General features: G+C 40.3%; 1 protein-coding gene across 2 annotated transcripts; it reads left to right on the top strand.

Moving 5' to 3' along the window:
* The first annotated feature begins 9174 nt into the window (after positions 1–9174).
* On the top strand, positions 9175–24703 carry LOC129761783 (probable serine/threonine-protein kinase DDB_G0267686). Of its 2 annotated transcripts, none has more exons than XM_055759550.1 (7): positions 9175–10491; positions 18677–18835; positions 18920–19467; positions 19547–19956; positions 20032–20360; positions 20424–20534; positions 24144–24703. In XM_055759550.1, exons 1-6 carry the CDS (start codon positions 10312–10314, stop codon positions 20427–20429), a joined length of 1632 nt encoding a protein of 543 aa, XP_055615525.1. In that variant the 5' UTR covers positions 9175–10311; the 3' UTR covers positions 20430–20534; positions 24144–24703. The 2 variants fall into 2 exon arrangements, with proteins under 2 accessions (XP_055615525.1, XP_055615526.1); XM_055759551.1 differs by having other exon boundaries at positions 10369–10498.
* Positions 24704–25838: the final 1135 nt, after the last annotated feature.

The raw sequence follows: 25838 nt of genomic DNA, 5'->3' as shown, positions 1-25838 counted from the left end.
AAAGGATGCCAAATTTTTTTTGAGACATCTGCTATGAAAATTATAAATATCTATATTTCCAAAAGTGTTGATATGGTTATGTTTTGACGAAAACTGACGAATGAAACTTAATAGGCGTAATGTATAAATGGATGTGTAATAAAAACGACATCATGGAACAATTTGCTTCACAAAAAATACAATTATTGGAAAATTAACTTTTTCATGTATTCTCACAACTGCCATCTATGGAATTACGTAAGGAGTCACGCATGAATTTCACTTTTTAGCAAAAAAATTTTTTTGCATGTAATTTGCTTTTAGCGTCGATTTCTTGTTGTAGCGGCGTCAATAGCTTTATTGCATTGGGCCACCATCTGTGGCCCTAAATTCTCGCTTGTTGTGTGCTAGTGTTTCCTCTACCCTTCACATCATATCAATCCAAATCTGTAATTTATAAAGAACCATTATTGTTTTGCAAAACATTTCAGCTTTAGCATATGGTATAGAAAGCTTGGTATAGTATAGCAATAAAAAAGAAAATTACTGACAAAAGTAACACGTAATAATGTACGCTAGCAGGAATAAACAATTTTTAGGTAGGAAATTCGGTTGATAATAATTCAAAGAATGATAAAATTTACTTATGAAGTTATATGTATCATAGAAGAAATGCTTACTTTCTGCCATTTTGAACCAAGAGGCATTGATGGTCTCAGTGCATTAAGCTCCTCACTGAATTTCTCCCAATTTTCCTTAACCGGGATTCTATTTGAACTGCCTCCACAAAAACCTCGAGCAATGTTTACATTCGCTTTTATTGGTTCAACGAGTCGTTCAAACTGCTGGTGATTTGTCAGTCTATTCATTTTCAGCCACTGAAATATACGCTGGAAGTAAGTTCTGCATTGTAAATTGTAACATGATTAATATAAATAATGCTGGATTGTACACTTACCTTGTAAAGACTATTCTGGCAGCACCGTAAAACAAATACTGATCAAAACAAACGAACATGTGTTGAAAATTGCATATATCTAAGGGTTTCTGAAATGTTTCCCAAAGGGAAATATCAAGGACGCAAACCAAAACAAAATAATTCTCCGAAGATATGCAACAAGTGAACCAAACAACTCGATAATTTCTGACACTTGCATCGATAGCTATCACTCGCTCGGTGCTATCGAATTGCTCGATTTCTATAATAGTAAAATAGAGCTAACGAGCAAAATTTCTATCGCCTCGATTTATATAATAGGGCCCATAGTACCGTCTGGGATATCGCAAGAGTTTATCAGTATCTACTCGTGTTTATTTTGTTTACCGCATTCACCTTCTGGGATTGAGTAAGACAAGTGACTCAAGCTATTCACGTCATTCGCCACGTGGAATAAGCGGAAATGCTGGGTTCCAGGTCATTCTGCTATTGCTGGTATACTGGCGGGTTCAGGTGAGGACTGTGAGATAGGGGCGGTTGATGTACCTTTTATGGATGTTGCTTGTTGATTGAAAAACATACGGAAATCCTGGGATTATGGGTAGATCAGCAGATATATCACAGTCTTGAGGAAAATAAAATCGATTACAACTGTTTTACTCACAGTCCCGTTGTACCACATCGTTCATCGTCGAATTCTCTCCTGTCTCCGCATTTAGACACACAACCTCACCCATAGCTACTTAATCATCAAATAAATACTCCCTCCGCACCTGCCTATTCATCTCTTACATATTAACAAAGAAAAAGAAAAATTCGGCACACTAGTACTGCAATTGAGCGTCCCATCAAAACGGCTGTAACGTTACTCTGACACTGCAAAGCACCAAGAACAAAATTGGATGTTCATAGATAACAAAAAAGCGTTCTACGACCACATTAGCGACGAGAAGCCTGACTACAGCGAAGATACAAGATACAAGCGATGTGACGAACTTCTGGGCTGGTACTTTGGTGACTCAAGTATAACATCGCGACGAGCAAATGTTGTTAAGACGGGAAGAGGAGAGGTGTGGTGAAATTGGAGAGCTGCCAGCTATCATCGTCGAAGAGAACGATGTCCACGAAACCTCGCGGTACCTGAGGAACTGGGCAGTGCCGGGTCCCGTTGGTGTTCGGGATTCTAGCACAAGGCCTGATCGCCTGACCGTCTCACATTCAGAGATAGCTGAGAGGCCTCAACTAAGTGCTGACGACCCACATAACCTTCCTGAACTCGCCACCCGTGGCGTCACTTTCCTCCTCCCGAAAGACAGCAACACATTGAACCCATCAAAGTACAGAGCGATAACGTGCCTATCGAGTTTGTAAAAAATATTAAGCAGCATCATAATCCCCAAAGTTTTTGCCCATTGCAGAAGAGCAGAAAAATGCAAGAGAAATACGCACGGCTGCAGGTGCCAGGCCATCATCGACGCATCCTTAGTCTTGCAAGCGGTATACAATCAGCGGAACCTAAGTAAGGCCTATATCGACTATAGGAAAGCTTATGACTCCGTACCTCACTCTTCTCTCATCCATAGCTATTCGCGTTGTTGAAGACATAAGAAGGGACATCTGCAGGGAGTTCAGGCTCGACTGTGCCCATCTGCTGAAAGGACGACACACCGAATCCGGAGGGTACTAGGTCTATGAAGGTGGGTTAATAGAAGACATGGTTCATGTTGAATCTTATAAATATCTCGGATTCCGGCAACTGCGCGAGTAGCACAGTTACCCAGTACTCGCACAGTAGTGCAGAATGCGCCAACAAAAAACGCGCTAAATGCAGAGTGTCTTAACGACTTTCATCAACGCGGGAAACAAGGTACGCGTGATCAACACTTTTGCGGTTCTTCTGCTGACCTTCAGTTTTTGAGTAGTCAAGAGGAGCAATACTGACCTATAAGATCTTGAGAGGAAGATGAGGAAAGCATTCAAAAAGGCTGAAATGCACCATCCTCAATTGGCACTGGAGAGAGTATCACTCCCACGCAAATAAGAGAGACTTGGAATCGTCGACATTTCTGCACTGTGTGTCGCCTAAGTACGACAACTGCGGGAGTAGCGCAATCTGCAATCTGCAGACAGTGGAGGAGAAGATCTCGATCCACCACAACCGTCGACACGAGCGACAGTTACGTCACCACAATCTAAGACTGCTATTCCACTGAACCAAAATCTGGAGAAGCCCAACGGTCGCAAAATTTGCAAGTACCGACCTTTGACCGCGGAACTCAAGATACTGTGGAGGCTAAGGGAGGTTCCAAGAACTGTTCCAGTCGTTCTCTCTGAAACTGAAATTGTTTCGAAGACAATTCTGGAAGCGGCTGGAAGGAGTTGAACATGGAGATGGAATTGACCGGCATCCAAAAGTCGGTCATCATTAGAACCTGCGAGATTGTCCAACAATTCTTTGGTAAGGACAAAAAAATGGGTGGGTTATATCTATGATATAACCGCTAGGTTGACGTGGAACCACCTTAGCTTAGCAATATTTTTTGTGTATTGATTAAATTTTTGATTGAATGAAACAATTTCCGAATCCAATTGAATTCAAAATATTTGCTTTGTGAGTAAAAAGATTGTATAATGCCATGTAAGATCAATGCATTGTGATAGATTAAGTGCTTCGTTACAAGTAAATTTAATGGCAGTCCTTTTACGTTTGGAATGATGCCTAGGGCAAAATATGTGAACGGAAGAATTATCAAACGACTATTTTATTTTACATTTCCCTCTGAAGTTTGCAAGTGTACGTACATCTCGAACCGCGAGTTTGCTTGATTTGATGAACTTCAGGTACTCAGTTTTGATTTTGACATGTGCGTCGAACGCATACTGTTTAATCAATAGGCATTATCGCAGCAAATGGTTATCAACATTTTGCCTAATCATCAAATGGTATACGTAGAGATTCAGTGAGATATGAAGGTATATCCTTCAATGCAATCTTGAATAACCGAACCGAAGCGTTGTGTTCGGACCCGTTTTTGCAATCCGTGTTAGGAAACTTTTCGGAGTGCAAAAAAAACATGCGAGTGCAGAAGTACTCCCGGCTTGCATAAATCAACAACTTCAACCTCTACTTTTTATACTATAAAGGATTTAAACTTTAAATTTCATTCGCCTCTAGTGTCTGCACGATTTTACCAGGTTCCTAAGTTTAGGAGACCGTTTTAAGGAAACATATTCTAGTCTGCACAAAGGCAAGAGACAAAAGTACTCGCAGTTTGCATGCATTTGCAATGCCAATTTCCTCACGATCCTTGGATTTAAAGCCTGTGTTAGGGAAACACATTTCAGTCGGAACAAAAAATATCCCCGACCTGCATGAATTTGCAATGCCAAACGCTGCTTGGTTTTGAAGTCTGTGTTAGGGAACACATCTCGGCGAGAACAAAAATCCTCATACTTTCATGTATTTTCAATCCTGATTTCCACAAGGCTGCTTGGTTTTGATGGATGTGTTGGGGAAACCGTAAATCGGGCCAATCAAAACGAGGCATTTAGGGCGTTTAGATAACGCTTAACATTTTACAGTTATTCAATTGTTTATCTAAGGAAAAATAACATTTTATTAATTGCGATAGAAGCGTAGAAATATTTCCTATCAATTGATGCAAACATCTTTCCGATCCAGTAAGAAATGTTCGAGTTATAAGCATTCGAAATCTTGCATTTTTTCCTGCATGTTCAGTGTTTAGGTTTTCAATTTACCCCCCATATACTCCGGTTAGACGTAGTCCCACGTCAAAAGCATGAGTATGCAAATACGTGCATTCCGCAGAGCCTAGTTCTCCTTTGGCATTAAGAAGCCTGGGGGCAGGTGAATATTCAGGTTAGGTTCGCCTAGCTAAGAAGTGTGCTAAGACTGAAAACTCTATAGAAGCATGTCTGAAAAAGTATCTGAAACTATTGAGAACCAGAGCAGAGGGTCCAAAGCCCCTAAGGAGGATTGTTGTAATAGTTGTTATCTATGGTTCTTATGCAAAGAAAGAAATGGATAAACCTTTTAGTCAGAAATTCTCTCTGTGACCTTCTCAAGTTAAAAAAAAAAATGGTCCTTTCGATGAATATTAAGGGTGTAGTACACTATGAACATCATAAAAAGTATGTGATTTTCGAGATTTTTTCCACGAGGAGATTAATTACTATGATTAATCTGATATCACAGTTTTATTAGGTTTCTATTACCTAACAAACAAAAAAATATATTGGTGTCGATTGGAGTGTCCCCTGAATAGCCGCAACCGGTTTGTTGAACGCTTGCAGCCAAAACCTTGTAAACTGGTTTCTAGTTTTTCTAGTGAACCGATTTCAATCAACGATTTTTTTACGTAATCTTGAATATATTTCCTATCATCGTACGTAGGATTTTTTCATGATATTGATTTTTAACGAAATGGTGACAGTTTTTGTGAAAAAGCTGCGTTTTTGCCTCAAAAATCGAGACAAAAACATTGACCAAAATTTTACTTTTGAAAATATCGAAGAAATCCTACGTACGATGACATTCCGGAGGTAACACTCCCACCAGTTTGCAAAACTTAGTTTCAAGAAAAACGCGTTTAAAATTTTGGATCCGCGCTCCATACGCAAAGACTTTGGTTCACTAATTGGCTTGTAACTTCGGAACGGAGCATCGGACGAACCTGGAACAAAAACTACAGTAAAGTAGACATCCCAGAGAACATTTTAGGCCAGAAATATTTTGACGTAGAACTACGTCTTTCAGGAAGGGTGCCAAATCAGAAAACAGATCACGTTTTTATGAAATAAAGTTAACGTTAATAATTATTTTCACTGTGAACGAATTCTCATGATTTGCATACCAATCGAATCGGAAGTTCTCTAAGATTTGTTTGATGTGCTATACATTACAATTCGCTGAACTCTGAACGGTTTAAATTCAAGAATTTCCTTTTCCCCATATATTTGTTCTACCGATTTGTGTGCTAACCCTACCCGTGTTTCGAATGCTTATAATTCCAATATTTCTTAATATATCGGAAAGATGTTTGCATCAATTGATAGGAAATATTTCTACGCGTCTATCACAATTAATAAAATGTAATTTTTCATGAGATGAACAATTGAATAACTGTACAGTTTCAAGCGTTATTTAAACGCCCTAACTGCCAAGTTTTGATTGGCCCGATTTACGGTTTCCCCAACACAGACTTCAAAATCGATGTATCCGTGGAAATCCGCTTTGCAAATATACATGCAAGTAGTGATGTCTAATTTTTTCATTTATTCGATTATCGATTGATCGTTGGGGCATTTTTCAATATTCGATTCATTCGAATAATTGTCTTTCAATATTCGATAAATCGAGCGAATATTTTTTTCTTGTAATAATCACGTATCATGTTGTCATTCTGGTCGTGTGGTCTATCAGGTTGTCGATGTTCCATTATCTGATAAAAAAATGTTGGATAAAAAAAATATAGCCTAATTCTTAACCTAAAATGCAATAACCTTGAGAAACATGCCTTCTTTCATTAATCGCGATTACAGTGCCAACTATTCGATGTATGCATATTTTGATTTTAAATTATTCGATACTGAATTAATCGAACGATTAACCGACGTCTCTACATGCAAGTCGGGGGTATTTTTGTTCCTGTGTTTCCCTAACACGGACTTCAAAATCAATGTGCCTGGGGGAATCCGCTTTGTCAAAACATGTAAGTCGGGGGTATTTTTTTCCCACTGAGCTGTGTTTCCCTAACACGGAATTCAAAATGAATGCGCCTGGGCGAATCCGCTTTGGAAACGCATGAAAGTAGTGATCCCCGATTTTTGAAATTAATCGTTCGTTAGCTAATCGATTACCTTTTAGCAGTTTGTTATTCGAAAGGATTAATCACTCCAGATAATCGATTAATCGATTAATCGTCACACTGAGAGAAATAATTAGTTAGACTTATATTTCTCATTTGCTAGAAAGCCATCTGGAATCAAAAGTGTTCATTCCACCAGAAAATCAATTATTACCTTTCACGCTCCCCTAGACTCGTAAACGAAGCTCAATTCGCGTTGACGGCATTTAGGGGAGCGTCAAAGATAATGATTGAATTTCAGGATAAAACTGCAGCGGCCGTATGTTTTTTCTTCTCTGGGTTTGGATCGATTAATCGACGCAAATTATTCGTTCGCTTCGATTATTGGTTGTGCAATATTCGTTCGATCAATAATCGATTTCTGAAGAAAGTGTTCAATAAATCGATTAATCGAACGATTACCGGGGATCACTACAAGCAAGTCGGGGGTATTTTTTGGTGGTGAGTACTTTTGTACTCGCTTGTGATTGTGCAGACCGGAATATGTAACTGAGAAGCCTGGGAAAATCGTCATTTCAGATACTAGAGGTGAATGAACTTTCGCGGTTCGAGAACTATGTAAACATGAGATGTGCATTAGTTACAGAGGGAAATGTAAAATACAATGATCGTTTAACAATTCTTCCGTTCACATATTTTGGTAGTCCTAGGTATCACATCAAACGTAAAAGGACGTTCATCAAATTTATTATATTCGAAGTGGGAAACAAGTGGATTGCATAATATTATTGCTTAGTTCATAATATAATTGCCCTTACAATTTTTTTTTATTTTTTCAAGTTTTCATAGTGTACTTCGCTCTCAAAGGAGTTTCTTAGAGACTTTCTCAGGTTGCCCAAAAAACCTCGGTTGAGACAATTGAAAAAAAAAAATGAAGTGTAATACGAGTGATGTATGAAAATATATCGTTCGAAAGTTTTTAAAGGAATTTTATCAGTGACCTTCTCAGGTCAGAATGGGTTTTATTTTCGAAATCTCGTTTCGCTGAATAGATGAGGATTTGCATGTCCAGAACCACATCGCTCACCACAGTGAATTCTGATTAGTCGTACCCATTCCCACTAAATTTTTGACGTGGGACTACGTCTAACCGGAATATATGGGGGGTAAAATGAAAACCTAAACACAGAACATGCAGAAAAAAATGCAAGATTTCGAATGCTTATAACTCGAACATTTCTTACTGGATTGGAAAGATGTTTGCATCAATTGATAGGGAATATTTCTACGCATCTATCGCAATTAATGAAATGTTATTTTTCATTAAATATACAATTGATGAACTGTAAAATGTTAAGCGTAATCTAAACGCCCTAACTGCTTCGTTTTGATTGGCCCGATTTACAGTTTCCCCAACACATCCATCAAAATCAAGCAGCCTTGGGGAAATCGGCATTGCAAATACAAGAAAGTGTGGGATCTTATGTTCTCACCGAAATGTGTTCCCCAACACAGACTTCAAAACCAAGCAGCGTTGGAGAAATCAGCATTGCAAACACATGAAGGTTTGTTTCGACTGAAATGGGTTTCGTTAACACAGTCTTCAAATCCAAGGAGCGTGGGAAATTGGCATTGCAAATACATGTAAGTCGGGGACATTTTTGTTCCGACTGAAATGTGTGCCTAACACAGGCTTCAAACCAAGCCTATTGATTAAACAATATGTGTTCGACGTATATGTCAAAATCGAAACTGAGTGCCTGAAGTTCATCAAATGAAGCAAATTCGCGGTTCGAGAAGTACGTGCACTTGAGAGATGCAAACTTCAGAGGGAAATGTAAAATAAAATAATCGTTTGATAATTCTTCCGACTTCACATGGCATAAAACAATATTTTTACTATCAATACAAACAAATGATTGCTAAGTTAAGGTAGTCCCACGTCAACCTTGCGGTTATATCATAGATATAACCCACCCATTTTTTTTTAAAATTAATTAATCGCTAAGGAACCACGCTATAGAGTCGACCCTTCTTTCTGGTGGCGAATATCATACTAAAATTCCTTCCCTTCCCCTGGTGACTGTAAGGACGTGGCCGGCGTCGAGCTCGAATAATCGAAACTTGCACGCTGAGAATGATTTGCTACTCCCAAGCGACACTAAGTGTGTATTTCGTGCATTTTCGCTGGTTCAGGTCAATCACGGAGAGCATCTACGAAATGTACAGTCTACCCAAGCTCAATACAGATAAACTAAATCGTAGGAATTCATATCGAAATGAAAATAAACGTTTGACGAAAACATTCTCTACCCTAACCGGTTGGAGTTCCACATCACCGTTACTCGTGAGTAACCACCTCCTTCAAAGGACACTAAGGAGGCACTCAGGGAGCGATGCAAAACAGCTTAGGAAACAGGCTTCTGCTTGTCTTACCGCAATCATTCCGAAAACGTCAGCCGATTGCAACGGAAGCAAATAAATATGCTTACACGTCCCTTTCGCGACCGCTGTTGTGCTAAATAGTAATCGAAATTCATTCATGTAGAAGAAAATTTGCAATACTCAGAGGCTTTCCCCAGTGACAAGGTGATGTTGAATGTGACGATTAGCATCTCAGTGGAAATACATGGCTTTTGCGGGTTTCGTCTGGATACAATAATTACCGCTTTGGGGTGGCTTATCAAAACAGTGTAATGTAATGAACTGAAAATTGTGGACGGCTTTAGTTGAACGAATTACCGAATGTAACGCATCGCTTGGAACCCCACAACAAGGCGCTCGAATTCAGACGATAAGCCCAGCCGGACAGCTTTTCAGCTGTTCGAAAGTAGAAAATTTTCCTTCAGCCACAAAGCGATCGATAATCGGCTCCTCCGGATCGTTTGTATGTATAGAGGAGGCAGCGAAAGTCTCCTGCAGCAGCAATGGTGTAAGCAAATCGTTTTCCTCCTCTTGAGACCCAGTGGTAGCCAGTGCTAAGAGAGTGCGAGTGTGTGTTGGAATGTCGGATCCTGCGACTCGTGAGGTGCATTTGAGTTACCCATATGCGACCACAGAGCGGTACTAGCCAAGAAGATTCGGATGAAGCGGGAATGCTGGTAGGGTGAGTGTTTGGGGGCTGCATCAGAGTCACTCACCGGGTGGCCCGGTTTTTCTCAGCTCTGTGTCTCTCTCACATTCTCGCGGACTCGGCGCGATTTGGAGGGTGGCGTTCGTCCTCGAAGGGACAAAAAAGCGCGCGCGAATGTTTTCGCGACGGGAGGTTTTTTTCCGGCGGTAGAAAAACAAACCCCTTATGTTTACAAATATTGCGAGAATGCACGCGTCGTTGGCGCACTTCCGGGCGCTGGACTCGGATATGAAAATCAGTGACGAACCTTCAATAGTGATAATGCTTCTTAGCACGCGTCGAAGTTTTCTTAGTAAGTGAAAGGAAGCGATACCATTCACCGCTTCCGCATTCACCGCCGGACGGGTGTCCCCAGTGGATACGGCTTTTCGGTTTAGGCTTTTCCCGGTGGTGCTAGCTGCAGGAAAACGCGCAAACGGGGAGGGGGGAAAAAGATGTCAAACTTGATGACTGCCAACCAGAGCGAACAATTAAGTGACGAACTAAATTTCACCGCATTCATCGATCTGTGTCGGTTCTGTTCCATCAAGAGTGGGCCCCGGCTCAACATCTTCGACAAAGAGGCCGAACAGCGCCAGATATTGTTCAAGATCAGAACAATTTTGCCGATTGTGGTAAGCAGTATGGTTCACTTTTAGCTCTTCACGTCTATGTTCCAACATAAATTAATCAGAGATACCGACATATCAATCAACCCTGCCTGCACTCTTTGTCTCTCTGTGGTGCAAGAGTATGTTGCGTACGGCTTTCGGCTTTCGAAGGCATATTCTTATGGTATGTAGGTGCTATCGTTCATTAATTCTGTACAATTGGAAACAATACGGAATTCGCCCGTAGATGAGATGCACTCAACCAACCCCCGGTCGTATTCGCATCTTGTACACAGTAGCATTCACTGCGAAGACACAGGCTTTTGCAAATTAGCTCGGACAAGACGCAGAGAGATGAATATTTCATTGCACGCAGTCTACGTCGAACCGTTTGTATGGTATCGTTTATGTACGTATCGCATCACGGATGGAAAACTTATTGCATGTCCTGAGGAATCGGAAGCGGGAGACGTTCAATCGAAGCAAGGTGTGAGGATGTACATAATCCATCTGTGCATCGGGTTTCGAGGTGGTCAGCGTTAGGTGTTTAAAACTACTAAACAATTGCTAACTGTAGAAAAGTGATTTTGCACCTTGAATTTAGATTTTTCTGAGCTTTCGGTAAACAACCGTTTAATGTCATTGAACCGAAATAGTCGGACTGTTTAAAAATATTCGAAAGTTCGGCCGTTCCATGCCAAACTGATATAGTGGCTTTCATATTTTCATGAAAATTGGTAGTTTCATTCCTTATCGCAAAATATAAGATACATTTTTTTTCAATTTTTTTCTATTAGGGTGTCAATTGTAATTTTGGGGTGGTCCGAAAAATCACTGTATTCCCCCTTTTTTTTAAATGGTTTTTTTTAATTAATGGCTTTTGAACTTTTGAACCAGTTTAGATAATCGACATATCAGATGAAAGCCAAATTCTTTGAAAAAAAATATTACATATTACATTATTGATTGTATTTGTTCTTTGACGTTTTAAAGACTTTGGACTAGAGGGCGCTATATTTCGTAGCGTAGCTTTTATTTAAACGAAAAACAATGATTATATCAATAAGTTTATCAATTATATATTCGCCGCAGTTATTGTTTTCCGGCAACTCTCGACAAATTGGCGACGGCTCTCCTTCAAAAGTGGTTTGAGACGTTCTTCATCGAATTCAGAAGGGGTGTGTCATCGACGTCAAAGTCACCAAAGTCACCAATACATGCATCACGTGTGCATGTACTGATGTTTGAGTTCAACGTGGTTTGACATATACTACTGGTTAGCTAGATTTTTTTTGTATCGTACACGAAAATTACTCACATAAAACACATAAAAACACATATAACACACATAACACATATAACACATATAACATATAACAAATTTGTGAATTTTATTGATAAAAACCCGTTTGTGAGATCGCGTTATCGGGTTGGAAGACCAGATCGCATAATAGTTGTTGATCTGGTTGTGGATCTTCTGAATCAGGGGTTCTTATGTTGTGGCCACTGGTACACCCAACGTTAATTTTTAGCATATTTTCTGGCATCCCGATTTATTACATTAAATGAGCTGAAAGATAACATAAAATGTTCTACTGCCCAATACATGTATATCATTTGTATAATATATATGCTAGAGCCAATATGAGGGAGCGAAACAGGAGACACATTTAAATGAAAGCTTTTCGTATAGTTTGACAAATACACGGCCCAGACAGAGAAAGATATATTCTCGTTCATGTTCTTCTTTATCGGCTTAGAAAACACCTTCCAACTTCATTTTATGATGAGGTGTAATATTATCACGCTCCTTTATAATAGTGCTAGCAGCTATATGGATAGCGTGGTCGTGTAAAGTAACTTCGCATTCCAGCCGGCCTTGGTTCGATCCCCATTGACGTCGTATGGACTTTTTTCTTTGCACAATCCCAAATGAAAAGAGTAAAGAAAACAGAAAGAGATGTCTGCACGCATACATAAAAACCATTTTTAAGCTTCAAAATAGCTCATTTTGACTTAGGACTACGTCTAACCGGATGATATAGGGGGTGAAATGAAAATCTAGGCACTGAACAAGTAGGAAAAAATGCAAGATTTGGAACGCTTATAACTCGAACATTTCTCAATAGATCGCAAAGGTTTTTGCATCAATTGATAGGAAATATATCTACGCATCTATCATAACGAATAAAATTTCATTTTTCTTGAGAAAAATAATTGAATAATTGTGAAATATCAAGCATTGTCCAAATGCACTATGTGCCCATTTTTGATTGGTCCATTTTGTGCTCCTCAAATCGTACCGACCGAAACGGGCAACCAGAGCAGCAGCGAAATAGAATGAAGCACGATTGGAAAGGAAAAAGAAAAAAATGAACGAAACATTGGTACGAAACAACGTAGTCTCACACATGCGTAATTCTCGAGCCAGCCAGTCAGCTTAAAAGTCCCCGCTCCGCTGCCGTAACGATCCATTTCTTTGTGTGGACACCGACTGGACAACATCGTTGCTGGACGGGCTGGACGGCGAGGGATCGAGTGCCTTTCTCAAGGCAAGAGGGCGGAGGTGGTAGCGCTGGAGTAGAATAGAGTAGTGTTTTCAAAGGGCCTTTCTCAAGGCTAGAGACGAATGAACTGCAAAAGTTTAAAGTCTCTATAATACAATACCTTCCTTCCGTAACGATCATTCTCATCCAAACCGTACACCACATCGTTTCGTATCACAACACATCAACAAACCAACACAAGCAGCCATGTCTGGACATGCCAAAGGAGGAAAAGTGAAGTGGCAAACGCAATCGCATTCAGAACAGACCACATTCGGTTCGGTGGACATCAAGATAACAACAGGCAATTGCAGCGAGTTGAGAGCAGCAAACGCAATTGACGAATTTACGCAAAGCTGAATCAGCTCATGCGACACCTACATTAGAGTTCAGAACCACAAAAGTGAGGGTGTTTGTTTATTTTACGCGCTGAAAAGCAAGATTCGGTTGGGATTATTCATTTTATTTCAATTTAGATTCATTTCAGCCATTAAATGTCGTCAGTATATGGTAAGAAAGTTGGAGTTTTGTATATCTACGATGGTTTCAACACGCGATTTGACCAAAGTCATAGATAATCTTCGAAAATTTTAAGTTTGAAATGGTTTTTTTCAAAACCACGAGTACTAAGTTTTCTAAATTGGAACCATTCCATAAAACACGGCGCTTATCAGGGTCATTAAACGGTTTACGAAATACAATTCAATGCTTTCTAAAATATTATCCAAAATAATAATAAAACACAAATTGATTTTTTCATCATTTGTTTGCCAGGATATGATGGGTATGAGAATTTGGCAGTTGTGCTGAGCTTATTGATGGTTGGGGACTTTCTCGATTATTCAATTTTCACCAATTCTTAAATTGCTTCTAGATTGAAAGTACAGTAATTTACATTTAGCTCGGCATTTAGCTAATTGGACGGACATGTAATGCGACATATTTAGTTGGACATTTTTGTAAACATAGAGTTCGGGGTCCAAATTATGACCCCACATTGAAAGTCGACACTGTACCGCTGTCATCGCAAATGTTCAATTACAGGTTAAAATCGCCTCCAATGCGACACTGAGTGGTGCTTTGACACGTCGCATTAAATATAATTTACTGTACAACATGTCACAAGCTGGATGGGAAGAAATTTTCCAACTGTGAAAGCTGTGGCGAGTTGCAACAAATCGCTAAACAGGAAGGTTTAGCCGAACAAGATGGGGATATCGAGTGACAACAAACAATAAACTCTTTAGATTAAAGATAATTTTGTGATCCTGAAAAGGACCCTTTTTAGCCTGCATGTGAATCCAACGAGCGAACAAATCGTAATGAATGGGCCTGATCACGAACGTCACTTCACGGTGAAAACGGAATGAAATGCATACAAATCGCATACAAATCTTTTCTTTTTCACCGTGAGGTGACGTTCGTGATCAGGCCCAATGTATTTTTTTTTGCCATCGGTGCATTTTAACGCTCATTCGTTCGTCTCGTTGGACTCCCATCTTTGACTGAGTCTGCCGATTTGTCTCTATCCTGTGAGCGTGTACCGCTAAAGTACAAAACGCGCGGATCCGCTGAAAAATATATCATTCTCTTTCATACCGTAAATCAGTGTGGTTTTTTTTTATTAATCCGTTTATTTTTACAGGCTCAGTTACATAAGTTTAAAAGAGCCAAACTCTTAACTATATTTCAACTAGCATATATCAACATGTTGTTTCCTTAATTCTATGGTTAATGAAATAGGAAACCGATTACTCGCGGTCGACTCGAGTTTAGAAGGGTGACATATTTTCATTAGGAAAAGGATGGGATGTAAGGAGATGTGTGTTTACACTCGCACTCACATTCACATTCACATTCTCATTCACACTGACACTTCACACTCAATTCTTAAAACTATCCTTACATCTAATATGTATTTACAATTTAACTTATTCTAATGTTAGTAGGAAGGGAACCGATAGCTCGCGAAGGACGAAAAGGAGGGGAAAAGGATGTATGAACAATCACACTCGAAGATCGATAGCTTTAAGGAAAACATATATTTGGGACATGTAATCAAGGTCTAACCGAGCCAACACATCTCTCACCGGCACATTGGACTGCTTTCCTCCAGCCCGAAGGGAGTTTTCTAAATTCGATCTGGCAACAAGATACTCCTCGCACGACCAAACAACGTGTTCGATGTCGTGGTAACCTTGGCCACAAGCACAGATATTGCCATCGGCAAGATTAAAACGAAAGAGTAGCGCGTCTAACGAACAGTGATTAGACATGAGTCGAGAGAAGGTGCGAATAAAGTCCCGACTTAAGTCCAGACTTTTGAACCATGGTTTGAGGCTAACCTTAGGGATAATCGAGTGAAGCCACCGACCCAATTCATCTTCGTTCCACTTACGTTGCCAGTTAGCGATGGTATTTTTACGGACTAAAGAATAAAATTCATTGAAAGCGATTTGACGCTGATAAATATCGCCTTCAATTGCACCTACCATTGCCAATGAGTCAGCCCTCTCGTTACCCGGAATTGAGCAATATGAAGGGACCCAGACAAAGGTAATGACATAACAGCGTCTGGTGAAAGCACTCAAAATTTCTCGTATTCTCTCAAGGAAGTACGGCGAGTGCTTTTCCGGCCTCACTGAACGGATAGCTTCGACAGAGCTAGGACTATCCGTTACAATGTAGTAGTGTTCAACAGGTCGTGAGGCGATGCTGTCAAGCGCCCAATGTATCGCTGCCAATTCAGCAATATACACTGAGCAAGGATTCTGAAGACTGTGGGAGGTGCTAAAAATTTCGTTGAACACTCCAAATCCTGTGGACTCATTCATAAAGGACCCATCAGTAAAGTACATATTATCACAATTGACACGCCCATATTTTGCTTCGAAAATCGTAGGAACGATCCCCGATCGATAATAATCTGGAATTCCATGGATATGGTGGTAATGACTAGTTTCAGCGAGTGGCAAACGCAATCGCAAAACGGCAGCAGGTAGAAGAAGGAAAAAGTTTGTTTCTATAGACTGTTTTGGTGGCAAAAGCAGCCACCGTAAAACTCGGTGCTTTTCAGGGCCATTAAACCATTCCAAGAAGAGTTGTTAAAAGTTATTCACAATACCAATGCATTCTAAAGTGACATAATATGACATATAATATGAGCTGAATTATTTTGTTTATGCTTGTTGTTGAACTTATTGGTGGTTGGGTCTTTTAAATTGATCATTCAGTTTTCACAAACCCATACATGGTTTCCGAATTAAAAGTGGCTTCAAATTACAACACATTGTATTGAGGATGGCATTAACGAATTTTCTCGGTAGCAAGAACTGCTTTCTTTGGTTGATAACTGATGTTGAAAATTGACTGAGGTTACATCTGCATTGTATAGAAAAATAACTAAGGAGCAACATGATGGAGCTATGTATTTCCTGCTGCTCTGTTCTTACTTTAAAGGACTTTAATCCGAAGGTCATCCGTCCCTGTATTTACTGTTGGTGTTTCAGAACGCTTATAGCTCGTTTATTTCTCGACAGATCGTAGAGTTCGTCTCCAAAACCTCAGTTCTTTTTCATTTTTATTTACTTTGTTTGTGGAAACTACAAATCTTACAATTCATTCGTCTTCGAAACCACAGTTCAAGGTACGGTAATGTGCTCAATCGTGAAATATATGATAGTGAATGAGTTGATGGTGCATTTCCTATCACAGCCATCATTTCGATTGTACGATATGTGCATACGCCGAAAGATGCCCGGCGTTGAACATTTAATAAGAACAAAGCCTTCAGAAAAAAATGAAGAATCAAGTTTGTAAAAAAAACGCAAAAACACAACACCAAATGTTCTTTTCAGAACCCCCAACATGTTCATAAAGAGCAAACAGTAAACTAATCCATTTTTCAGGTAGATAGGTAGGTATTCACGTAGGAGAAGAAAATAAAACAATATATTTAAAATATATATTTAGAAAAAGCTGTCCCCTTTGTATAGTCCTACGTCACTCCGGTTATGTCCCCGACATTACCCACCCACCGTCTTTTTTGTGCATTTGACTCTCATGACCAGGAAATGGCATCTTTTCTGCCAAAGATGGCATGTTTTCTGCCAACGCTAGTATAGGTGTACTAACGAGTCGCGAGCCTTGAAAATAAACTGCTCTGTGGTACTGAACTGCACGTTCATCGCATTGTAATCATGCCACCCGCTCAGTGTTTCAGGTGGTGTCGATTACTTCTGTGTGACAGTCATCCTTGGGGTTGAAACCGACTGGTGGCCCTGCACATCGTCCTCCAGTCGTTTGCACTTACGGCCGTTCCAGGACCAGGGTGATAGGCTGGGTCAGACTAAATGGAGGTGTGAGGTAGAAGCAATTGAGATCAACAGGCTGGTTCTCATCCTTGTCGATCGCACCGTCCTACCTAAGACTGTTGATACCTTAGCCGTGACTAGTTCAACGTGCTTATTGAACTTCAATTTGAAGTCAATCGGGTTCATGGATCGAACAGTATGATCGATGACGGCGCTTCTGTGAGATAATGAATCCACCTTGATTTTTTTTATGGTGAAGCTCGTGTCGTTACAATGTCACTACAACAGCAGTTCGTAAATGACATTTTGTAGTGTATGGTGGTCGTGTGTAGTCTCAAAAACTCGGGAAATCTTCTGGTTGTTGGCGAACATTTGCTTTCGTGATGAAATTTTAAGTCTCGGGTCATTGATAATGAAAAAATCGGTTAAAGCACGTTTTCAGTTTTATGGTTGCGAAGCAGTTCGGCTGGTATCGAATGGTTTCACCAAACCGATGTAGTTGAAGTCGACCTTCGCCTTCGGAATTTTACATTGCGAAATAGTGTGTTTGTGTAGCTCTACAAATTCATAGTATTTTAACAGGGACTGCACGAACTCATGTTGAAATTCTAATTTCAATGGCCGACACAGCGTTTTGAACTCAAATTTCAACGACTTTACTATTGCTGCGGAGAGGCGATATTTCTTGAAAACTCTCGACACGGTTTCTACTACCCGCTTCATAATTTGGAACAATCGGTGTCGGCTTCTATACAAATTATCTCTCGCTGAACGGTTAGATGAACAGAACGTTGAAGAAGTAAACGAGCGTGAAAAATGGTCCAGAAGAGAGGGTGGGATGCCATGTCATCCCGGGCCTTCTGATACATCAAGCAGCAGTATCAAGTGGAGATCAAGCAGTGACTCCGTTGATCTTCTCTGTGTCCGGGATACTATTACTTCAGTTTCTTCGAAACTTCTCTGTAAATCACTTCCATCTATGTTAGGCTATTTGTAGGGCAATTTTTATTTTTTGTTAACAACATCCGACTATAGATCTTAATAAAAAAAACGTAGAGCGAAAATTCAAAGCGGCATAAAAGCCCAATATCTTTTCAAACAAACATATAAAATTATCAGACAACAAATATGAAAAACAATTATAACAACACTGTAGTTTCCGTTTCCAATTGCAGAGCCGAGACGGCTTTGCTGACAGGATGCACCGTTAATGGTTGACTCATTGATAAATCTTGTCGGTATCTCTAAACCATCTAATTTCAAAAGATTGTATCACAGATATTTAACGAACAAATTGATTGAATTCTCTTCCACACGTTCTCTTCTTTGTTATACACGAATTCCCGACAGATAAACAAAGAAGATTTTCTACCGAAGAAAATCTGCGAGCGCTGCGTAAATCAAATTGAACAGTTCTTCGAATGGCGTTCGAATTGCGTGCAAACGGATGCAATTTTGCGTAATTACGCTGACTCGATGCGTGTGGTAACTGCTACGATAAACTTTCAGGTGAGTCGTGGTAAGATCATCCTTCGACACCCCATCCCGAAAAGTGACAGCCATTGAAATAACAGAGCGTTCAATTCGGAACAGGACGGCACCGTTAACATCGATAAGATGACTCCAGCACAAAAGAATGCATATCTCGAGGCACATATGGCCGTGCAACAGCAAATGATGCAAGCCGCTCAGCAGTTGCACCAACAGCAGCAACAACAACAACAACAACAACAACAACACCAACAGCAGCAGCAGCAACAGCAGCATCAACACCAGCAGCAGACTATAACGAGCCACCTTGGTTCATCACGTTCGTCGAAGAAGTCTAAATTGAACAACAACGAGTCTCAACCTGCACACTTCCATCATCAGCAGGTGCACCTGCAAATTCCTCAACAGCAGCAACATCAGCATGGTCATCATCAAACGATCAACTCCGGGCCAACAATCGTTGGTAGCGTTCCCATCACTACAACCCACTACGCGAATACTATCAAAGTGCCGCAGATCAATACGAGCTCAATATCCAACTCCACTAACACAAGTGCTACCGGCGGGGACAGTAGTACCTTCACCGTCCCCGATGACGTTGGAATGGGTTTTGAAGGTGGAGTACGCGTTCTTCAAAGTTTGGGGAACTGGTACATCGACAACCGCACCATTTCTCGATTATATCTAACTGCTTTTCCAACTGTTCATATCTTCCATATTAACACACAGGTCGCCGGAGATACCTCCGAATATTCCTCGCCCAAATTTAATTCCCTTTACAGAGCCATATGCCGAGGGGGGATCGATGCATCCGGCGACGCGATTGAAGGCTCTTCAGCAAGTGCATCAGTCGTCGTCCAAAAAGAGTACGGCCAAACCAAAGGCGAACAATAACAATAACACGGGTCCCCCCAAGCCGGTCTTCGAGTGTACGATCTGCGGGAAAGGTCTCGCGCGTAAGGACAAACTGACGATCCATATGCGGATCCACACGGGTGAGAAGCCGTACATTTGTGAGGTCTGTGACAGGGCGTTCGCTAGACGCGACAAATTGGTGATTCACATGAACAAGTTCAAACATGTCACCCCGACCAACATCGCTCCTCTGGGGAAGCGTCAGAATCGTACGCCAACGTTAGGTTTGGATCCTGGCCAAATTCGGTTATGCACGTGAGACAGATCGTTTTGAAAGTTTAATTTTTGATTCATTTTAGTGAAAAAAGAGGACACGAAAAGCGAAGACAATAAACCACTTTTGATCGACCATCATGCCTTAGCGACGCAAACCTTGACCACTGTGGTCAACAGCATTTCGGCGCAGCAACAGCAGCAGCAGCCGCAGCAGAATCAACAACAGCTGTCGCAAACACAGCCTCAAACTACTCAGCAACATGGGCAGCAGCAAACGAGTGGGTCTTCGATCGTTGGGATGAGTATACCTCAGCAACATCAGCACCATCAGCTCTCGTGGACCTGCGAACTCTGCGGTCGGATGTTCCCAACTCGGGAGGAGTGGACGCTGCACGCCAAGAGTCACCTGGAAGTATGTGTGGTTTGTGATTCATCCTGGTACGGTGTTCATGATTTGTTTCTTGTGTGATTTCAGTATTGACAGCAACCTGGCGGTATTGTAGTGGGAACCGAGAGTGATAACAATGCCGGCCTCAGTAACAGAGAGAAACAACTTCAGCAGTCTCAGTCAATTGCGTTGAGTCAGGTAAGATAACCATATTATGGACATGACTTTTTTATGGTTGGCAAGGTTGAAGTAGGACTACCGTTGGCTTAGTAATCATTTAAGTGTATCGATTAAATTTTTAATTAAACCAGTGTCTGAATGTAACAATTTCCGAATTGAGTTGCGAACAAATCGCAATTTTAGGTCAATTCATGCATTGTGATAGATTATGTTCTCCGTTGCAAGTCTGACGTATGGCATAAGGCCTTGTTCATTTCATTCATTTATCGTGGACTGCTCATACTGCGCAATCATAACTGAGTGGACATCCTGTCTTCCTTCCTTGGTTGGTTTATAGAGACTTTCATCTTTTTCAGTTCATTTTCGTCTAGCCCTGAGAAAAGGAAAAAACGTCCCTTGTGAAAAGAAAAAACTCTACTCCATTACTCCTCCTTCACCTGTCTTAAGAAAGACAATCCATTCCCGCTCGACGCTTGCCGGCAACGATGTTGCCCCGATGACCACCAAACGAGAAGTGGAGCGGATTTCCGAGCGGGCATTCGTTTATAAACAGATTTGTGTGATTCCAATAGCCTGTTTTTAAAGCTATTTAAGCTATTGAAAAAAGTGTTCGGGTCAATTATTAATAATCATATAACTCTTGGACATTTTAACTTTCGAATTAAGTGATTATCATACCACTCCATTCAGCCAGCAAAGAGGTATTGACGTTCTAAACCTTGCACTCCAAGCGTAACGCTCTTGTTTTCGAAAATTTGAACTTACATAAATTTTCTAGCAATAATAAAGGAAAACAAATTATAACAAAAATAAAAACTTACGCTCTTGGAAATTTAAGGGATTGGAAAATTTTGAAAAATTTGCCAAGGATCCTTTGAAGATTTTAAAATCGTTGTACCTCTGAACTTTTAGTTTGTGTAGAATGTTTTTTTGAGACTGGTAATTTAATTTTATGAACTGATGGCAAGGTTTGTAGCCAGTGTCCGAAATCATCGAAGATGAAAAATGAAAATCGGCTCTCCTCTTAGTATATCTGCGTACTTTCCTTGTCATAGCCGCAATCCAACATTGCACAGCTGTAGTGTCAATCTCTTCCGATAGTTTGACCAGAAGTTTTATCATCTGTGCAGTATTCTTAGCCATTTTTCCAAACTTCTTTATCCTCCGCTTCAAGATTACCTAATGTTTTTCTATTGGACGGAATTGAGTTGGGTCTAGGTTCTTGTCAATTAAATTCAAACCAAAACAACCAAAAAGTCCATCGATATCTTGACTTTTGCTGCATCAGGGCAAATACCCTGCCAAATCACGAACTTACGAGCAAATTTATTCATGAATGTTAATTTAAATCTGCCAGGGACGTCTTTAAGTAAGTTTTCAAGTTAAGTAAGTCGCCAATTAGCAAGTATTCTTCGTTGTACTTCATGAACGTTTGATCATATCTGAATAGTGACGGTTTACCAAGACGGGTCAAAGAAGCATATAATCCCACGCCAGAAAGAGACAACATCTTCTGAAGGGACTACTTAAAAAAATGCTGGTTTAATGTTGCAGGAGTTACGAAGGGTTCATTTTTAAGTATACAGCTTTTTTCTGGAATTTGACTATTTTTTATTTTGTGTTTCCCTGGGCACTTTGCAGATCTAACGAGGTATTAATTATTTTGTCCAGTCTTTTCGGAAACAACGGCCTTACAGTACATTCTATCATCCATCACGACGCAACCGTATTTCATCAGCAAATTCTTGGAGAGCATCCTTGAACTTTTTTTCGGTTGCAGATTTTACTTCGCATTATGGCAACCACTTTCGAGTGAGTTTTGGGATCAGTTACCTTTGCTTCGATCTCCTGGTTCCCTGTCGATGGTTAGACCTTCTTCAAATTGTAACAGGATTTGAAATACCGTGAAGTTTTGGACAGTTGAACAGATCAGCCGACTCATGAGAGGATAGTCCTGGTTTTAATTGCGTTCGTGCAGGATAGATTCGAATTCATCTTGACACTTAAAATAATAAATTTGTTTTTTCAAACTGCTTTACGATTCATTCTTTCCCAGCAAACTGCTATATTTTTTAATATAATGGTTTTTGATTCTCCAAAAACTTTGTCTAATATCCAAGATATGATTCTCTAAGAATCAGTTGCTATTAGAATTTGTCATAAGATATCATAAGATATATAATGGTAGTATTTGCAAAATCTTAAAATAATCTGTTCGAAACCTATAGGTGATGTTTTGAAGCGGAAATCAAAAATCAAGACTACATATATGGAGTTTGGAAGAAACCGAATAGCGATACGAATTAATTCTCGGTTAATGTTAGTGAAACACTCAAAGGCAGGAAAAACACGACTTCTAATAAATCCAATAAGCTTTATTTTTTTGAGCCGATCATTTGAATTAATATTACTCTCAGGATAAATCAAGATTAACGTTACAGTTCCGGTAATATAAAATAAGCTTTAAATATAGTCGCAATTTAATTATTTCCTTGATCCGAGAAAATGTAAAAAATGTCCACGTGGACAAGAGGGGAGGGGCTTATAAATGTCCACGCTTGTCCATGGTTGAGGAGGGTGGAGTCTAAAATCATGCTTTTTCTGTCCACGTGGTATGTGGACAGCCCCTAATGAGTATAACGCAAGAGTCGAGACGCGTGAACTTTGTCTGGTATATTGAACGAAAACAATATCAACGAATTTCGAAAAGCCTGCATTCAGGCACTTTCATTACTGTCAATAATTTCAGGTGATTATCACGAACGTTAAGTTGATCTTCATCGCTTGCAGTGATTTTTTATTGAAAACATACTTGATTTCCATACTTAAAAAAAAGGCCTTCCAGGGCCATTTTCAATGAACCGGAAGCCCCCTTTTTCTTTTCCAAAATGGCATATCGTCAGGGTTTTATTTCATTGCTGATCAATTAGAGCCAGTATCAGCAAGTATCAGCTCGTCTGTCACCCATTGTCCATATAATTGGGGGTGTATGCCATTTCCGGCCAATCGGGAGTGGATTCATAAAACATAGCAAGGGTTATACTATACAACCCATTGCAGAGAACGCCAAAAACAAGAATTTTGTGTGGTGAATGGCCATTCTTTACCATTACTCGATTTTACTCTCAATTGATTGACGTTGAATGTTATGTTTTGATTTTCACTAACACGCAATGATCCTCAATTTCGACGTTACGAATATCATTACCAAAATGAAGATGCAAATGAAAAAATGATCTTCATGGCAAGCTGATGTTGATGTTCATTCCACTGGTGTTCATTGGTAATGTTGTTTCATATCGACTCTCGCTTGAGCTAGCCGGCTAGCGGGCTACTTCGGCAGCGTTTTGACTTCGATGGAAAGCAAAAAAAAACAGGTGTCGAAATGTTGATGTTTGTCTCCTGGGTATTTTATTTTCAAGACTCAAAACTAATAGAAAACTTAATAGCAAAAAATACAACTAACATAGTTTTGTACAACAAAAAGAGTTCTATCGAATGAATACTTTGCAAAACAGCAAACAAATCGTTGTAAAATAAAAGAAATATAAAAACTCTATGAACGCATTCCCCAACAAAATACATTCCCCGAGGTTTAAATATCTATCTTGTTATTTTTCTTCGCAGAATTTCTACAGCAACACTTCCGGCGAGGCACAAACCATTCCGCAGAACATTGTCGTCCAGCCGCAGAACAGCTCCAACTATTGCTTCCTGTGCCGGCAGGACTGTGGTAGCCAGGCCGAGTTTGCGGCGCACATCCGCAGTCACTTCGTGGATGGGAAGATCTCCGCCACTACGGTCGATTCGGCGACGCTGTTCACGAGACATGTGGACATCAACACCGGCGGAATGTGTAGCAGTACTTGAAGCTCAAAGCGTCCGTTTTGGGGGTTGTTTTACACATATTCTTTCGTTCATTTTGAACACGCACTATTCGAATTAACTCTACATATCGATTTGTACAGCTATCATTGCTCTCGATTAGTTTGCATTAGTCGAATTACTGTGTTACGAGTAAAGTTGACCAGTCGTACCGACTGACGAACGGAATGCACTGAATGAGATCTTCCAAAGATCAAACCTCTCAGAGGTAGCCGAGTGATTGATGTAATGTTTTTGTAACAAAATCAAAATTAGTAGAATGACTGAAACTAAAACAATTTGAATAAAGCTGTATAATCTTGCCTTCGTTCGTTTCTCTTAGGTGTGTTATGCTTCAGGTGGTTCGGGGATAGCATCGCGTATTGAATTCAATCTTTACAACCCTTGGTTAGTGGGCACAAAGACAGCCACCAACCAACGAGTGATTCCGCAACCGTTTAGTATGCCCTTATTCCGACAATTTTCACTATTCCCTGCGAAGATTGCAGACGGTTTGATTGGGTTGTCCCGATGCCGGAGCGAGGTGCAGTTCCGAAACGCGAGCGTTGGCCTGGTTTGATTAGTTACGCATCGTGGTTTCCATTTTTTCGTGCCATCATGCTTGCTAACTTACCTGCGAAACCCACGCTTCTAAAGACGATACTGACCTGGGTAATTAAGTGTTTGTGGCCTTTCTATTCAGTTCGTGTATATCTCGCATAAGTTTACAGAGGTGGCATTAATCAAACGATCGTTTACGCGTTCAACTGAAAAACCGACCGCATCGTGACTGTTGAGTAACCAAATCGAAAGTGAAATTTGCTAGAAGGACTGTGATAAGCAAGTGACGCGGAAGGGTAGGTAACTGATTGATAACAATAGCCAGCGCCGTACCGAGGTGTAATTATCTGTAATGTTGTGGCTCTCCCGTCTCGATCAACGATTTGAACTTGAACTTTGCCGTCTCCACGCCTGCAGTCTGCATCCATGGGTTGGTAATTAATTGCGACGCAACATCAAGTGATCGATGCCATGATTGCCGATCGTATGTCGGCAAAATGCAAAAAAAAAGCAATAGGCGAAGAAAGTGATTTTTTCTCTTTCGTTTCGCTTACACACAGGTGTGATTCTGAAATAATTGTTTGGAGAAATTGAGGGGCGCAAAGTTGATTTCTATTGGTGCATTCATATACAATCAATTTTTAGACGTTTGCTGATAGTTTATATTTGTCGAAATCATACAAGTTGATAGCAGTTCTTCTCTTGGTGATTAGCCATTTGAGGGCTATGCCAACGAATTATGTCCACGAACCGTTCCGAGGTTCAGCAGCGGGTGACGCCTGAAAGCTGAAAAGGATTGCATCGATGATAAAATTTAAGGAACATTTCATCATATACCGTTCTGAATCATATTTCGGATGCTTAAGGCATATGATGCAGAAAACAGATCTCAACTTT

Source organism: Toxorhynchites rutilus, chromosome 1 (assembly GCF_029784135.1).
Source record: "Toxorhynchites rutilus septentrionalis strain SRP chromosome 1, ASM2978413v1, whole genome shotgun sequence".
In the NCBI taxonomy this organism is placed as follows: domain Eukaryota; kingdom Metazoa; phylum Arthropoda; class Insecta; order Diptera; family Culicidae; genus Toxorhynchites; species Toxorhynchites rutilus.
Note: the sequence above shows the minus strand (reverse complement) of the source record. Positions and strands in the feature narration are given on the sequence as shown.

What these genes read in the sequence shown, in the direction of transcription:
- LOC129761783 (XM_055759550.1), top strand. Translation starts at nt 10,312, where the DNA reads ATGTCAAACTTGATGACTGCCAACCAGAGCGAACAATTAAGTGACGAA. An exon ending in CTGCTACGATAAACTTTCAG is followed by an intron (nt 18,836 to 18,919) that starts GTGAGTCGTGGT and finishes AATTCGGAACAG; the next exon opens with GACGGCACCGTTAACATCGA. An exon ending in CTTCAAAGTTTGGGGAACTG is followed by an intron (nt 19,468 to 19,546) that starts GTACATCGACAA and finishes ATTAACACACAG; the next exon opens with GTCGCCGGAGATACCTCCGA.